The following is a 16,638-nucleotide window of genomic DNA, read 5'->3' as shown; positions in this document are numbered from 1 at the left end:
TTATAAGTGTAGATTAGTTGTAATATGATTATCTGCGTGAGACTGTTGACGACAATATTAAATAATTTCAAATAATAAATTAATGTTTTTCTAGATTAATAAGAATTATTATTATGAGAAATATTTTTAAAAGAGTTATTCTGGAAAAACGAATAAGCTTGACTTGGTACACTTGCGGATGAAGCTTGAACTTGGATCTTGAACTTGAATTACATTGCTTTAACCACTATATCCGCCAACCTCCATTTGATATGATCGTTATGACGCAATCCATCCAACCTCCAACATGTTGTTTGTCTACAATAAATAGAATTATACAAACACTAAACAAACAACATTAGAAGTAAATTGTTTGTTAAACATCATCAAAATAAGAATGCCAACACTTGATACCCCATATTTTTTGACACTTTTATACCCCTAAATTACATATTTTTACCTTTTAGTACCGCAAAGATTCTGTAAATTTTTAACTTTGATACCTCAAACTTCACACATTTTTTTTAATTTGACACCCTAAAATATTGGGTATCAATGTGTCAAAAAGAAAATCTTGGGGTATCAAAGTTATAAAGGTATAAACTTTGTCATAAAAAATATGTCAGAAAACACTTTAATATATCAAAGTTAAAAAAAAATACTTTAAGGTATCAAAATGCAAAAAAACTTTAGCATATTAAAGTTGGGAAATGTCTACTTTAGAGTAACAAAGTGCAAATAACCATTTCTTAGAACAATATCGTTTTTCAGAGAGTAATCATAACCAAGTAGTATTTTCGTTATTGGGGTAACACATAACAATACCTTTTATTGAGATTTGAGGGGCTAATATGGAATTATTAAATATCTCAGGGACTAAAATAACCCTAAAAATTAAAGAGAAAATCATAATCGAAGTACCTTTTTGATGAAAAATTTCTAAGGGAGAGACACTAAGCGATGGCGAGCGAGAACCCGTCGTGCCGCAAAACCTATGGTGTCCCTCTCTACTGTGTGTCCTGCGTCCCCCTCGATCGCATCAACATCATCAACAACAATGATGAGGATCATCAAGATCAAAGCAAAGAGCAGGAGATCCCAAAACATCCGACCTCCGATCGACTTTTCGTTGCCCTTGGCGGTGGCGGAGGCGAGGGACATAGTGGCATCCCGAACGCTGTTGTTCTCTCCACCTTCGATTTTGCTTCCAGATCTCTCTCCGACGAACCGGTATCTTTTGAATCCACTTATGAGTTCTAAAACCCTAACCCGAACATTTCTTATACTAATGACTTCTTTTTCTTATTTATTTATTTATTTTGAGTCAGGTTTTTAGATTGGGAATGGATGGAGAATTGCCTTATAGGATGGCGATGCATCCTAATGGAGATGGCTTTGTTTGCTCTTTTCCTAAGTCATGCAGGTACCAAATCAATTTAACCTTTTTTTTTTGGGTAATTAAATCAAACTGCATGCTACCAATTTCAAAAAAAAAAAAAATTGAAAAAATGAAAAATAATGGAGAATTGCACACTTTGGACTTTTGAATAGCTTGAATTTTGTGATAATAGCTTTGCAAGAAAATGTCTTGACCAACTCTCCTCAATCACAGCTCCGAGAGTTGTACATTATCATGCAATGATGTAGAAGAGTATTGGTTCTCATAGTTCTATCTAGAAATTTTAGATATGCAATAATGTAGAATGATACTGTTTCTGATAGTTTTTCTCTAATAAGAGTTTTATATTGTTCATTGACGATGTGGAATTGGCTTGTCTGTCATTGGGCCTCTCCAAGATTTGACATTTTTATGAGATGTTGGAAAATTGGTATTCTTCATCTAAGATACACACTTTTATATTTATTGTAAACCAGTGTAATTCTAATTTATGTATTTATTTATTTCGGTTTATGCATTAAAAAAAATTAGTGATCATTGTCTTAAATGTTGACATGTTTCCTTGGTCTGCATCATTCACGTAATACTTTGCGTTTGGTTGATGCTTGACTAGTTATGTAGGACTTTTTTAGGTTTAGGCATTTGTTCATGATAGAGTGTCCTGGTTCTCATCCATGCAAATCCTTACAAGATGGCTATTCATACATATTCTTTTAGGTTTTGCATATAGAAAATCTCATGGGCTCTAGGGAAAAGCACCAAAGTATTTTAATTTTGTTTATGGCCCATATGTATATATTTATCTGTAAGTATTTTTTATAAACAAATATTTTGATTTCCCTATTATTAACTATTCACTCAGTTCCAAATTTCATGTTAACATTTTAGGCTGTGTCATTTTCAGATCAAAATATGTATTATCTTTCTCTTGATTTTATTTTTTCTTTCTAATTTCATTTGTAATGCTTGTTCTATGCATAAATCAAAAGGAAAAAAAAAAGAAGAAAATTATTGAAATAGTGATCTAGCAGCAGTCTATTATGTTTTGTAGGTTGTTTGAATGGGACTTTTTGGAGAATAAGGAACTCCTGGCAATGAAACCTTCCGAAAAGATATTATCAAAGCTAGAAGATGTTGGTCAACAGTTGGCATTAGCTTTTAATGTGGAAGGGTCGATACTTGCAACTGGCGGGGAGGTGAATATTTTCATTGCATTCTTATTATATGCACTTTCCAAATCATTGTTTGTCTTTTTGCGGCAAGAAAAAGATTGTCTTTTCTTATGTTTCAATGGTGAAGTAAAAAAATATTTTAAGGGAAAGCTGTTGTTAAGCCAATATGAAGTTCTTATCTTTTTCATATTTAATGCCTACTTATAAGTATTTGAATTCAATGCTAATGGAGGCTATTATTTGGTATGAATAATTCAAATTGTTGATTCTTTCACAGTTTCAAAAATATTACTAAGAAATATGGTTAAAAGGATAGGGGGAGGGGTGGGGGTGAAATTGTGATGACTTTCACCTAGTACTGATATGAACAAGCAGCAACCAACTTAGTTACTTTCACAACTAGTTCATACATTACATATTAAGATTACTGTAGTCTCAACCCTTTCTTTATAACCTTTATCATTTGTCCTCCATAATTCCATAAAATACTTGTAACAACTCAGCTTTTGGTTTGTAAATAACTCCTAACAATGTTAGTATGGATTGTTCTTGCGAATATCCTATGTGAGAATGTCTCTAAGTATCATTCGGTTGTTTCTTTTTTATTACTAACATATGGTTGGTTAGTTTGTTGAATTTTGCCTAAGCTACAAAGCAATCTTTCTCCTTATATACTCGAAAGGTGGATAGCAACTATTCCAAAATTTCCTGCATGAAGTTCATCGATAACCTTAAACCAACCTGCATCAACTGCTTATAATTATGACCAAAAGTTGATTGTGAACAACAAAAGTGGATAGACATTAACCTGTTTTTCTGTCAGGAAAATAGTTTTACAAATGTTTTTGCCACCAGACAAATTACTTATTTTTTACATAAGAATTTTTGGCAAAATCTATTCACTCAATTACATGCAGATCTTCAAAAGAATGGTTGTTTTCAATGCGACCATATGATCTAATTATGAAATTGGAGACGCTCCTTCACTTTGGAATGAGAGCTGCATTGGTTACTCTTGAATTGGAATTGTTGCTTCATGTCACTGCTCCGACCCTTCCTGTTATCTCTTAAGAGTTTCTTAGTTTATCAAGATTTATATGTCAATAGAAGCAGAGGCAGCGGTAAGATGGTAAACCTTGTAGAAGAATAGTGTGTAGAAGTTTGAGATTGAGGATCTTATGATGAGATAAAAGACTAGGAATCTGCTTTCCTGTCATTTGAACTTTTAATCATAGGATGGGTACTGGAGAGAGTTACTAGAAATTAGTCTAGACTACTATATATGGAGTTTCTAGACCTTATGCTACATGGTAATTTTCTCTTGGAAATAAGAGGAGATGAAGAAAGAAAAGGAAAATATATGGTGCAAACTTCTTTTTTGAGTTAGAATTTTAATATTACTAGAAACTATTCTGTAGCTTTATTTACATAAGGAATTTTATTAATTATGAGTTCTAATTGATTTTTGAATCCTTTTAGAGTATAACTATTAGAAAAGTTTTTATTTAAGATGATTATATTTCTTTCTTATTCGAAATTAGCCTCTTAGTTATCAAGTTTGGCAGATCTATAAAAAATATTGGTTAAATAGAGTTATGATGGTGTTATGATAAAATTATGATTCTTGTAGATCGTGTGATTCAATATTGGGTGCGAGACCCTACTTATGGAGGTGTGAGATCTTAATTGGAGCGAGTCTAATGATTCAGGTGTAGGGCCATTGATGTAGATGTGTAGATGCAAAGCCATTAATACAGACGCGAGGTGGAATTCTTAAATTTTATTATTTATTTTGTTTTTGTGTTAATTGTTGTTACATTTCCCATCACCTAACTTTCGGTTAGTTTTGTGAACAATTGGCTTATTAGGCTTATATACTTACGGCAAAGTTGTTCAGGTAATTAAACACGTTCAGCCCTATTGGTGAAGAAATTACCTTGCATTTGACTCATTTGCATTGTAAATAATTATAAAAGTTAATTGAGACCTTTTGGAATTGTGAAGGAGTATTATTTTATAGAAGAGAGGTACACTGAGGCATGGATCTGATTCGCCTACGATAGTGGTTGTCTATAAGATTGTTTGACATACTTCTTAGAGATGTACATCCTCTATTTGTATTTGAGACATACCCTAAGGCTCTATTTGGTGACAATAATTAAAGAGTAGGTTGATAACTCTTCTCACTCCTTGAACACTTAAAAATGGATAGAATTTAGATATAATTCTTTTCGGATGTTTTATTGTAGAACCTCTCCGTTTTGTGCACAAATAACTTCAAGGTGGTATTTTTTGCTAACAATCACTCACAAATTTCGCAAAAGTTGCTAACATCTACACTATACCCCCATCCAAATAACCAAAACACACATATTGGTAAAACCCCTAACTCCCTTGAAAAACTTGTAACACCACCTTGACCTCTCTCATTCAACAAGGCCTAAAAGCATTGAACTTTTATTCAAATCTATTTGATTTTTTCTTCTAAATATAATTTTTAATCCCTAAATAAAGTAAATATATATACCTCCATATGTAATGAGCATGCAAAAGCATAGAAACTATATCAAAGAAGCATCTAAAATTGAAAAATTTATAAAATAAAAAAGCATTTGAGAAGTGTCTGCCACTTGTTTGAGGAATGTCTAATAAAGTCCATATTCAATGTGCATTTGATGTGGGTACAATGTTGGACAATGTGTCCTTATTTCGCACGTCAAGATTTATGGGCATCAAAAGGTATTCATAGTTTACGTCTTTTTTGTCTAGAATTTGTAACATTCTATTTTTTGAACATTAAGCCCACTACTATTATGCTAGAGAAGGCTTTATCATCGAGTTCAATCAGTAAGAGCTCACAGTTCTCATTTTTTAGTGTTTGCTATGAAATGAGATAGACAATTTGCATCTTTTGGCAACTTGGTCATGGCCCTACTGAATATAATTTTATTGGTTCTAGGTGCATTGAGCTAATGAATAGGTTTCCTATATGTTGTTTCTACTGCCATTAGTGGGTAGATACACTGTGATGATAGTTATTGGTGCATCGGAGTTGGACTAACAACTACAAAAATAAAGACTAAGTGGTGCTAGCATGTGGCAATTGGTCTTCCAGCTTTTAGGATAATTCCTATTCGTATAAGTTTCCTCTTATCTAGCATCAAGTTTTAAATATCGGATATCGGGTTGCCGAAATTCAATCGGATTGAGGATATTGGGGAAATATTAGGGATATGTGGTAAATATTAAAATACCATAACAGATGTTTGCATATATAGTATAATGCACTTAAATGTAACCTCAACATACTTAATGAAATCCAGCATACAAAATGTAAATAATATATGCTTACGACAATGTTGTAAATAGCGACCAATAGCAGGGCTATAGCGGCGCGAATAGCGGTCGCGGTCCTTCAACGTTACGCGTAAGGGTTTTGCGGCTGGATTAAGCGGGAAAAACCGCTATGCATTCGAATAGTGCGTAAAAACGCTTAATAGCGCTTAACAGCGGATAAAAGCGGCTAAACCCGCTAAACCCGCTATCACACGTATTTGATATTACCCCCCCGAACCCGACCCGAATCTGAACCCGACTTGTTAAAATTAAACCCTCTCCCACGGGCCACGACGAATCCGCTCCAGCGACTTCCGCCTCTCATCATCTCCGCTTCTCTCTATCACCATCAGCCTCCCTCTGTCGATTGCAGGACTTCAGTGACTTCCACCTCCAGCGACTTTCGCTCCAACTCCAGCTCCCAGCGACGACTTCCGACTTTCGAGTCTCCGACAAGCTTCCTTTCGATGTCATCTCCAACTCTGTTGGTTAGATTTGCAACAGAGGAAAAGGTAAACTACGATGGTTAACTAGCAGATTGGGATGGTTGTCATTTGTTTTATGTTTATGATGAATTTAATGATGCAAATAAATTTTGTGGGTTCAACATGGGAGTAGATAAAGCTCAATAAAGAAAATCTACATAACCAAGTTATAAAATCTTCTCAAGGTCTTATTACTTCCCTCTTCTCCATTTCCTCTAAACCTTTTCATATTTTCCCTATCTTCCCTTTCAGTTTTAAAACATGTTTCTCAATGCCAAAAACTCTCTAATTTTATTATTTATTGCACATAACCGAACACTAATTCATTTGTTCAATTACATAGTTTGCTTCGTCCAGTTACGTAACTCCTGTCAGCAAGACTAACCTGACAACTGCCTATAAAAGCTCAGACAGATACACCAATCTTAATTTAAGGTTTTGAGAGCGTTTTAAAGCTTCATCCACTTTTAAAGGGTTGTTGATAATTGGTTGTTGATAATTGGATTTTTAGATTTTTATATGATTTTTCTTATTATTTAGAATATTTAAATATATTTATATTTGACCTCTATTTGACTGTGTGCTATTTGCTGCTATTTTATCGTAATGGCCCGAAATAGCCTAAGCGGTACCTCGCCGCGACGCGACGCGATCCGCTATCACCAACCTTGGTTTACGATCATTAATCAACCTTGTAAAACCAACAAAAATGCAGATCAACAGTGCAACATTTCGTCTGATTTTTTTGGCCAAAATGTTATTTGATATAATGGGAAAATTATGATATCATCTCACCTAGAAATTGTCAAACGCGATATATTATTTTGCGACAAGCTATATAAAAGGATATATTGGCCAACATATGGCTGATATATTGGCCATATTGAGGATATTTAAAACAATAGTAAAAAGCGGTAAAGGATATTTAGAGACCATATCGGTTGTGTCAAAACTTGTAAAAGGATATAACAGGGGATATATTGGGCTATGTCAGGGATATTTAAAACAATGTCTAGTATTTTGATGCCACCTTCGGACATCAAGTTGAGATCCATTATCGATGTATCAAAAACTGATTAACTGATGGATGGAGAACAATCCATAGTCAAAGCTATTGTTTTTCAAGTTTTGATTTGTATAATTTATTTAACTAGTTACGAATATGGTTTATTGGAGTTATCTCTATGTTTGTAGATGAGCCTTGGACAAGCAACAATATTTCTGTTATCCTCTTCTATTAGTTATTAGTTATATTTTGCATCAGTTTCTTTGTTCCCATCCATGATACTTAACACCAACTACTTATCTTGAAACCAAATCCCTTGGCCAATCACATTCTTTAAAAACTCTAGGTGAATTGCAATCCAAGGAGCACCTAACGTTGAAAGCTGTATAGATGGCATATAGATGATCGAGATTCACTTTTTAGTGGTTACCTAATTTAAGTGCCTCGAAGGCTGGAGCATACGACAAACCACTTTTTATAGCCTTGGTTACTGAATTCCTCTTTCGCTATGTGTCTCTCTTTCTCGATACCCTTCTCCTCTCCACCCTCCTAGGGCGCCAACTTGTTGGAAGCCATGTAGCGACGATGATGCAGCTAGTTATTGATGACAAACTAATCTTCTCATTTCCCCGTCTAATTCTTTTGACTTCGTTTTTGCAACAAAATTGTGAAAGTGACTGGTAACAAATGATTGATCCCTCAAAAACCAGCTTTGAGGTGTTGACTATTGGTACGAGTTGCCGTGCGAGCACTCTTGATCGCGGAATTATCAAGAGTGGGTAGAGAAGAAAACGACAGAAGAACACAAGAGTTATAATTAGGGCGAAGGAAAATACCTTCTCTAGATTATGAGAATCAATTGAATTTACAAAATCTCTCTCTCACAATCTCTCTAGATCAAAGAACAACCTCCCTGATCTCTTTTCTGATTACAATCTCAGTGATAAACCCTAGAAAAGTCGTGTTTCTATTTATACTAAATAGAAATCCTAAACGGTACAGGAAACAGGCCCAGGCCCATAACCGCTACGCGGTCGACCGCTGTGACCACGTCGGTCGACCGGCCAGAACCGCTACGCGGTCGACCGCTGTGACCACGTCGGTCGACCGGCCAGAACATCGATTTCTGGAAAAATCAATTACAGGGTTTCCGATCGACCGCATCGCCTACATCGGTTGACCGCTCTCAGTCCAGAGACAGTCTGGGTCTGTGCACTACGCGGTCGACCGCTGTGATCAAGTCGGTCGACCGGCCAGAGCCCAGCTGTAATTCCTGCAGTTTGACGAATCCGTCAACTTCGCCACCTCCAATGACCTCGTCCACGACTCCTCTATTCTATTCTCAAGATACCATGAGAATCATTTATTCTCAAGCTCCCATGAGGATCGCTAAGCTCCCGAAGAGAAGATACACCCGTATCCTGGGTCCCCCTTTAGGAACTTGAAGTCCCATTCAAGTTAGAACTTCAGCCGAGGGAACTCGCGAGCCCTTCTTCTCTGTTGAACCACTTAGCTTTGCTAGGAACCTGACCTTGACGTCCAATGAGAAATGACTCCTTCGTCCCTCGCCTCGTCGTGGTCGTCTTCCGTTCCAAAATGTAATCTTCTTTCAGTGGCTCCTCTCTATTAAATCACAAGTCTTTAACATGCGGTAAGATCATCTTGTCATCACCTTTATCATCCAATAACGGAGGTTCAAACAACTTCAAGTACTCGACATTGATCACCGAATACATGCCTAAGTAAGGCGGTAAATCTAATCGAAAAGCGTTATCATCAATCTGATCGAGAATCCGAAACGCAGTCTTCCAAGTGTCTTCCTCCCGAATTCTCACCTGATGGTAACCAGACTTCAAATCCAGCTTCGTGAAAAACCTCGTTCCCTCCAACTGGTCCATAAGATCATCGTTCCGCGGTAATGGGTAGCGATTCTTGATGGTTATCTTGTTGAGCGCCCGGTAATCTACGCACATGCGCCAGCCTCCATCCTTTTTGGGCACCAACAACACTGGTGACCCCCAAGGCGAACAACTTGGCACAATCACTCCCGTCTCCAAGAGCTCCTGAACCTGCTTCTTAATCTCCTCGGACTCCTGTACTGATGTGCGGTATAGACTTATGTTAGGTAAGGAACTCTCCCCGGTTAACATAATCTCATGCTCTACACCTCGACGTGGTGGTAGTCCCGTGATCTCCGAAAATAAGTCCGCATACTTGGCCTTTAACCTGTCAAGATCTCCCTCCTGAAGCTTGCTCAAGGTGAACAAGCACATTCTACTCAGCTGCTCTTCATACGGTCGAATGAACAATAAAACAAACTTTCTTCCCGTATTCACCAACCTCTTAGCCTGAGTCACCGTCACCAAGCTCGTCTCCTGTGGAAGAGATGCCGAACGAAAAATAAATTGCTCGTCATCCTTGGTGAACGTATACTTTTGGTTTCGCCGATCATTACTGCGTATCTATCCCACAAATAAGGATTACCTAAAATAACTTGGCAAACATCCAACAGAACCACGTCGCATGTGAGCTCGTCAATATACGACTCATGGAGTGCAAATCTGAATGAACACTGGTTCACCACACTCAATCCCGCCTCCTTCTGAATCCACCCTAATGGATAGGGTTTCAGATGCTTCACCGTCTTTAATCTCAGCTTCTGTACTAATGTCTCAGATATCAGATTTTTTTGGCTCCCTATATCTATAATAGTATCCACTAAACTGGTCTTGACCTGCAACTTCAGAACAAAGAGCTGCTTCCTTGGGTCGTCATCTTCTTTAGTCGCCTACTTTTCCGCCATAAGGTTGAGACTGCTATTGGGTTCAGTCATCCCGGGAACCTCCTTCGGATTCTGTGCTATCACGTACGCCTTCTTCTCCAACCCTTTTGGCTTCAGATGAGGATACTTATCCCAGCAACGATCAGCCACGTGCCCTGTTTGTTTGCAGTGATTGCATGTCAATCCTGCTTTTCCCGAGTCACCCTTCTTCTCATCTTTAGACTGAGAGCCACCCGTCTTGCTCCCCGATGGTTTGGAATCCCCCTTTGTCTCGTTGGCCTTCTTTTGCCTGCCCTCAATGGCTATGGTCTTCACGCTCGCCTCTGCGATTGTCTCAATCGAAAACAGATTCATCTCCTTCCGGATGTAATCATTCAGACCCGCTATGTACTTCATGAAGATGGGGTACTCGTCCGTTGCGATGTTTAGAACCATCGTCTGCTGCTGGAACTCCGTCGTGTACTCTTGAACGGTCTGATTAAACTTTTGACGCAAGCCATACCACTTGTACCAACGCTCCTCAAGGAACCCCACTGGATATAATTATTTCCGAAGTAGCTCCTTGAACTTGTTCCACGACGCCGCTTTCTTCTTCTGTTTGCAATAGGATTTCCACCACGTCAACGCGTGCCCTGAAAACTTCAATGTCGCGAACACTATCTTCTCCTTGGGCGAATATCCGTAGAGAGTGAAGTACATCTCCATACGTTCGATCCAATTATCAAGCTTCTCCACATTGATACTTCCATCATAAATAGGAATCTCAACCTTGAAGTCAATCTTCAGATTTTGGTAATTATTCTTACCCCCTTGATGTCCAACAGTCTTGACAATCTCAGTCTCCTCCTCTGAATCAGATTCCTCGCTCTCTTCGTCGGATTCGACGAGTTTCTTCTTACCCTTCGAAGAAGATTCCTCCTTTTTGTCTCCTCCGTTGATGAGACCCACGAGTTGAGTAAGAGTCATTCCGATCGTCTCAATCCGCTTCTCCATGACATCAAATCTTGCTAAATTATCTGTTTCAGTCATATTCTCCTTCCTTAATTTCTGGACTCCCTCCAAAGAAATAAGGATCTCGCCAAGCTTCTTGTACTGTGAGCGAGTAAGGACCATACACAGGTTCCCCTTCACACGATCTAGGTGCTCTGATACCAACTTAGTACGAGTTGCCGTGCGAGCACTCTTGATCGCGGAATTATCAAGAGTGGGTAGAAAAGAAAACGACAGAAGAACACAAGAGTTATAATTAGGACGAAGAAAAATATCTTCTCTAGATTATGAGAATCAATTGGATTTACAAAATCTCTCTCTCACAATCTCTCTAGATCAAAGAACAACCTCCTTGATCTCTTTTCTGATTACAATCTCAGTGATAAACCCTAGAAAAGTCGTGTTTCTATTTATACTAAATAGAAATCCTAAACGGTCCAGGAAACAAGCCCAGGCCCATAACCGCTACGTGGTCGACCGTTGTGACCACGTCGGTCGACTGGCCAGAACATCGATTTCTGGAAAAATCGATTACAGGGTTTCCGGTCGACCGCAACGCCTACATCGGTTGACCGCTCTCAGTCCAGAGACACAGTCTGGGTCTGTGCACTACGCGGTCGACCGCTGTGACCAAGTCGGTCGACCGTCCAGAGCCCAGCTGTAATTCCTGCAGTTTGACGAATCCGTCAACTTCGCCACCTCCAATGACCTCGTCCACGACTCCTCTACTCTATTCTCAAGATACCATGAGAATCATCTATCCTCAAGCTCCCATGAGGATCGCTAAGCTCCCGAAGAGAAGATACACCCGTATCAACTATTTTTCCTAATTCTGTACTCCAGTTTACTGAACCCATAGTAGTAGCTGTTGTTAGTTGTAATCTGGCATAAATCTCTTTATCCAGCACGTAAAGCATTTGTATTGGCTGACCAAATGCATGAAAAATACATGTTTTACAATTCCATTTTCAATATTTATCTGTCCGTTTTAGAATGACCTTTTTCTTTATTGTGCCATCTCTATCGTTCCAGCCTATTGTTCATATCAGGGAATTAGAGACAACTGTGCTAGCTTTCAGGAGGCTGATTTTAGTTGACTATTACAATTGTCATGTCAAAGTTATATAATTCTTTCAATTGTCCTTACAAAAATTCAGCCTTTATCATTACAATCAAGTGCCATAGGAAGAGGAGGGTATGACAAAGCGATGGATAGAGGATCTTATTGATTTAGATGAAAACACAAGAAGCATGCAGGAGATGGAACCATAAGGAGCATACACCTTCATTATTGATGAGCAGGATGCTTGGGAGTGATAACCACTTTTCAAATTGATGTTCAGCATGGATGTCAAGTTCTGCAAAGCCTATGCTAAATACTTTGGTGCCAGTGATATGAAGTTGTATAAAGTTGTTTGATGGATAATAGTTCTTTAACTGTTTTGCAGAGATACTGTGTCCTAGTCAAATGGCTGAGACCTAGATAACCTATGGATTGGCTTTCTTTTTCTTCTTCATGAATGAACATAGATACCAAGTCCCTGTACAACATATAGTGCAATGTTCTTCCAGTCTTACCTTGGACATCTCTATCCTATCGGTTTCTACTTTCTTTTTCTATGTTCTTTTTTGTTTGTCCCTTTATTTATCTCCTTTCTCCAGTATTCTACTAGCAATTATAGATAAATAGGATGGTACGTTTTTATTGAACTTAAGAAAAAAGCATGTTGTCCATAGGTAGAAGATTTGTGGACTGATCTTGATGCAGAATCAGTGGTTACATGTCCATACCTCACTTTAACATATTAAGGTCAGCGATGAGTGTTTAGGTTGGGGTTGATGGTCAACAAAATATCTTTTTAAGGCATGGTATAGCTACACTTGGATTAATATTCTGAACTTGCTATTGAAATTCTTCATGTGTCTTTTGCCTATGAAAGCCAGCTATGATTGAAAGTTTTTCAATTTATTAATTTTATACTGCTTTAATAGGATGGGCATCTAAGGGTTTTCAAGTGGCCAAGCATGGAAATCATTCTTGACCAAACTGATGCTAACAATGCCATAAAGGATTTGGATTTCAGGTGAAAGTGTGTTGCATATTTGTGTTTTGATCTTTTTGAAACTTCATGTCATGTGAAGCTTGTAGTACCTTTTTTCACTTGAAACACATGTTGCAGCTATGATTCAAAGTATCTTGTGTCTTTGTGGAGTAAAGGGCCTAGCAGGCTTTGGGACCTGACATCAGCAGCAGCTGCAGCCAGCTTACAAAGAGAAGATGTAAGTATTTAATTTAGTGGCAATTATTCCAATACTTTATTAAATTCGTGGATCCAAATGATATACATTTTCAGGGTGAAATGTTTGGCTTCTGCAGGTTCTCTCAGAGCTCGGGTGAAAATCAGATGTTGTATGCAACTGCAATGCATGGTGACATTTCTAGACTTTGTTTTTCCTATTGACCACTCTTTTGTTGTTTATTTCACCATCTGACTCTGAATTTACAGGTAAATATGGGAAAATTATCTCTTGGAATGTTGGTTCATGGCAAAGAGTTGGGTCAAAGAAGATTGTACGTGACGGGATATCTGCCTTTAATGTATCACCTGACGGAAAACTCCTCGCAGTGTAAGTTATTTAAAATGTATTTCTTATGGCTTAAGTCCAGGGTTTTAAATGCATTGGATTTGGATATCATTCGAGTCCAACCTGGATCCAAATCCAAAAGATATACATGGATCTGCATACGTATCTGAATCCAATCCAATACCCCAAATAGGATTGTGATCCAATCTATACCATTAATCAATCGGTTTAAGTATCAGGCTTTAGGTTGTAAGATTAGGTAATTAAACAGTAAAAGAAGTTAGAGCTAAAGTTTAATTTGAATGTCATTGGAATTTGTAGTAAATTGATTTAAATTTAAGCTTTATTTTCCCATTAAACTCTTAGGGAAATGAAATATTGGTGACTTGAGTTCAAAATAAATGTTTACAGGCCATTTTTCTACGTATCTGGTGAAATGGAATATTAACTTTGAATTCAATACATCATTACAATCAATTGTCCGATTGACGCATTCAAGTTTCTTTATTTATTGGCAGCACCTTGGACTATAAAAGGTCAGATCCCAGGTTAACAATTTTGGATCATATGAAATCCAAATCCGACCAGTGATATATCCAAACTTGTAGACTTAACATTAATTTAACCCTGTAGGAATTTGTGTACACTTTTCATTATCTGAATCCGATATTTTTGGACTAAACTGGATAAGGTTAATCTGGGTACACTTTCCTACAATCTGAATTTGATTTTTTGTTGTCGGATGGATTGGGTTTATCATGTACCATTTACGCCCTTATTTTAGTACATAAATGATATTATTTTGCTTCTCTTTGATATTGTCTGTTGCCACTTGCAGTCAATGAGGGAATACAATTGGTTTTTTGCATTACAATACTTAAAACATCATCATCTTATATTCAAACGTTTCCGGGAAGAGTATCTGAGTATTCCCTAGGTAGGTAGCCTCCTAGAGGTGGAGAGAGATGAATAATGGCATACAATGCAAATTGTGAGTACAAAATAGCGCTAGTTCATAACACCAAAGGACAATAACAACTGTATTAAAACAACAAGATGTGATAATAGGATGAGAGACAATTTAGTGCAGAGGAGGGGGGATCATCATTTGCAGAAACAATTATACTGTTAATCCAATAGCAGGATCGTCATTTAGATCTTTCTGTGTTGATCTAATAAGGGTATCAATCTAATAATTCTTTCCTTTAACCAGAGCTACCCATGATCATAAGGGTAGAGAGGCTTTTCATTAACTAGAACCACACAAAAGTACATGTGCTCATGAACCAAGACAAAGCTTCATAGTTGTGTATAAATGATTTAATTTATATGAGAAGGCTCCATGGAGGAACTAGAATAAATTTAGGGAACATAAAAGCATTTCAGCTTAAAAAATATAGATTGACTCTTGCTTCAGCCTTTTCTAAAGCCTAGGATAACTCTTTCCGGATCCTCGCTAAACTACTTTGGGAAGATTATATGGTCAATTAATTCTTAAATTTTTTCCAACACGAGTACGATAAAGGTTTGTGATGCAGGCCAGACTTTATTACTTAAGTTCGTGTGTAGTCTCTAACAATGTTTTAAATATCGGCCGACAAACTAGTATTATCGGCGATTTATTGGTTTTGGAGGCCTTCCGCTATGATAAGTTTAATTCTAAATCGGTCATCATTTTTGGATGTTTATCACTGATAATGCAGCGATAAAGTGAGTTATCGGCTGATATTGTTGGCCTAAAAATCAAAATTATTTGCCTTTAGTTTGAGTTTTAATTTTGAGCAACAGGCACTCATTCAATGTATTTTAAACCCAACATGACCCGGGTTTCTACCATTGGTTAGTGATCCTAAACATAATTATTTACATTTTGGTATGTTTATATTTCATTAAGTATGTTTAAATTACATTTTAGAATATTATATAATGTTTACCACCATCTGGTAATGTCACTATGATAAATACTACTTATCCCCGATACTCGCTATCTGATATGGATTTTGACCGTCGGATAAATTTCCGATAACTGATATTTAAGACCTTGATCTCTAGTAGGTAGAGAATAGAAGATCTATTTCCCTGAAGTGATAATGCAGTCACAACACAACATGTTAAACATATAGGTCAATATACAATCAGAAATGGGCCTGTGTATGTACAGTCCTAATATGTGGAATGGGCTGCATGCTTAGCTTAAAAGCTAATCTAATGTCTAATTTAATAAAATATAGAAAGTTTTAACTTGAAAGATTATTCATTGGTTATATCATATTAAGAAAGCTTCTAATATATAAAGCTTGTAAGTAATGATTTGAGCTTTACTGTTGTTCATCTAGATTTTCAGGTAGCCCCTTTAAACAAAGTCTTGAAAAAAAAATGCATGTGTAAACTTTGAATCCTGATTTCGGACTTGGCAACATGGTTTGTTTGATGTTCCATATTTGTATCTCATGCTTTTGCGTCAACGTCCTCTTGGCATCATTCAGTTGTGCTTGAGTGCTATATGAAAGCATCCATAACTCATACTAGTAGCAAAAGTTATGGGTCAGTCATCATCAATATCTTTATTATTCTCTAAAAGAGGTCCTTGGGCAAACACCTTCATCGACAACACGTTGTTGGTGTTGATATTTTTTCATAAATATCACTTATTTTAAGGGAGAACTTATCTAATGACATTTCTTGGAGAATAACTTTTGAGTTGTTTTATACATCAAGTGCTCATCAAGATAGATTAATATTTGAGATATGTTCTGGAAGAATTTTTTATGCGAGTGGGTGTGGGTAGGGCTGTAGATTAGAATGAAAAAGAAAAATACGGAGAGATTGAAAATTCATTTACGGTTCCACTCGAGCGATCATGTGAGAGAAGAAATAAAGACAAAGGAAAGAGGGGGGGGGGG

At 37.2% G+C, this 16,638-nt stretch overlaps 1 protein-coding gene across 1 annotated transcript in view; it reads left to right on the top strand.

Annotated features, from left to right (window-relative positions):
- LOC109824347 (SEC12-like protein 2) overlaps positions 891-16,638 on the top strand; it is a 19,823-nt gene continuing 4,075 nt past the window's right edge. Inside the window, exons 1-7 of the mRNA XM_020390928.1 lie at positions 891-1,209; positions 1,308-1,402; positions 2,430-2,574; positions 13,142-13,233; positions 13,330-13,429; positions 13,504-13,579; positions 13,657-13,777. Of these exons, the coding sequence (XP_020246517.1) occupies positions 940-1,209; positions 1,308-1,402; positions 2,430-2,574; positions 13,142-13,233; positions 13,330-13,429; positions 13,504-13,579; positions 13,657-13,777 (899 nt within the window). The 5' untranslated portion in view covers positions 891-939. The remainder of the gene's footprint in view (positions 1,210-1,307; positions 1,403-2,429; positions 2,575-13,141; positions 13,234-13,329; positions 13,430-13,503; positions 13,580-13,656; positions 13,778-16,638) is intronic.

Source organism: Asparagus officinalis, chromosome 1 (genome assembly GCF_001876935.1).
Source record: "Asparagus officinalis chromosome 1, Aspof.V1, whole genome shotgun sequence".
Classification (NCBI taxonomy): Eukaryota; Viridiplantae; Streptophyta; class Magnoliopsida; order Asparagales; family Asparagaceae; genus Asparagus; species Asparagus officinalis.
Note: the sequence above shows the minus strand (reverse complement) of the source record. Positions and strands in the feature narration are given on the sequence as shown.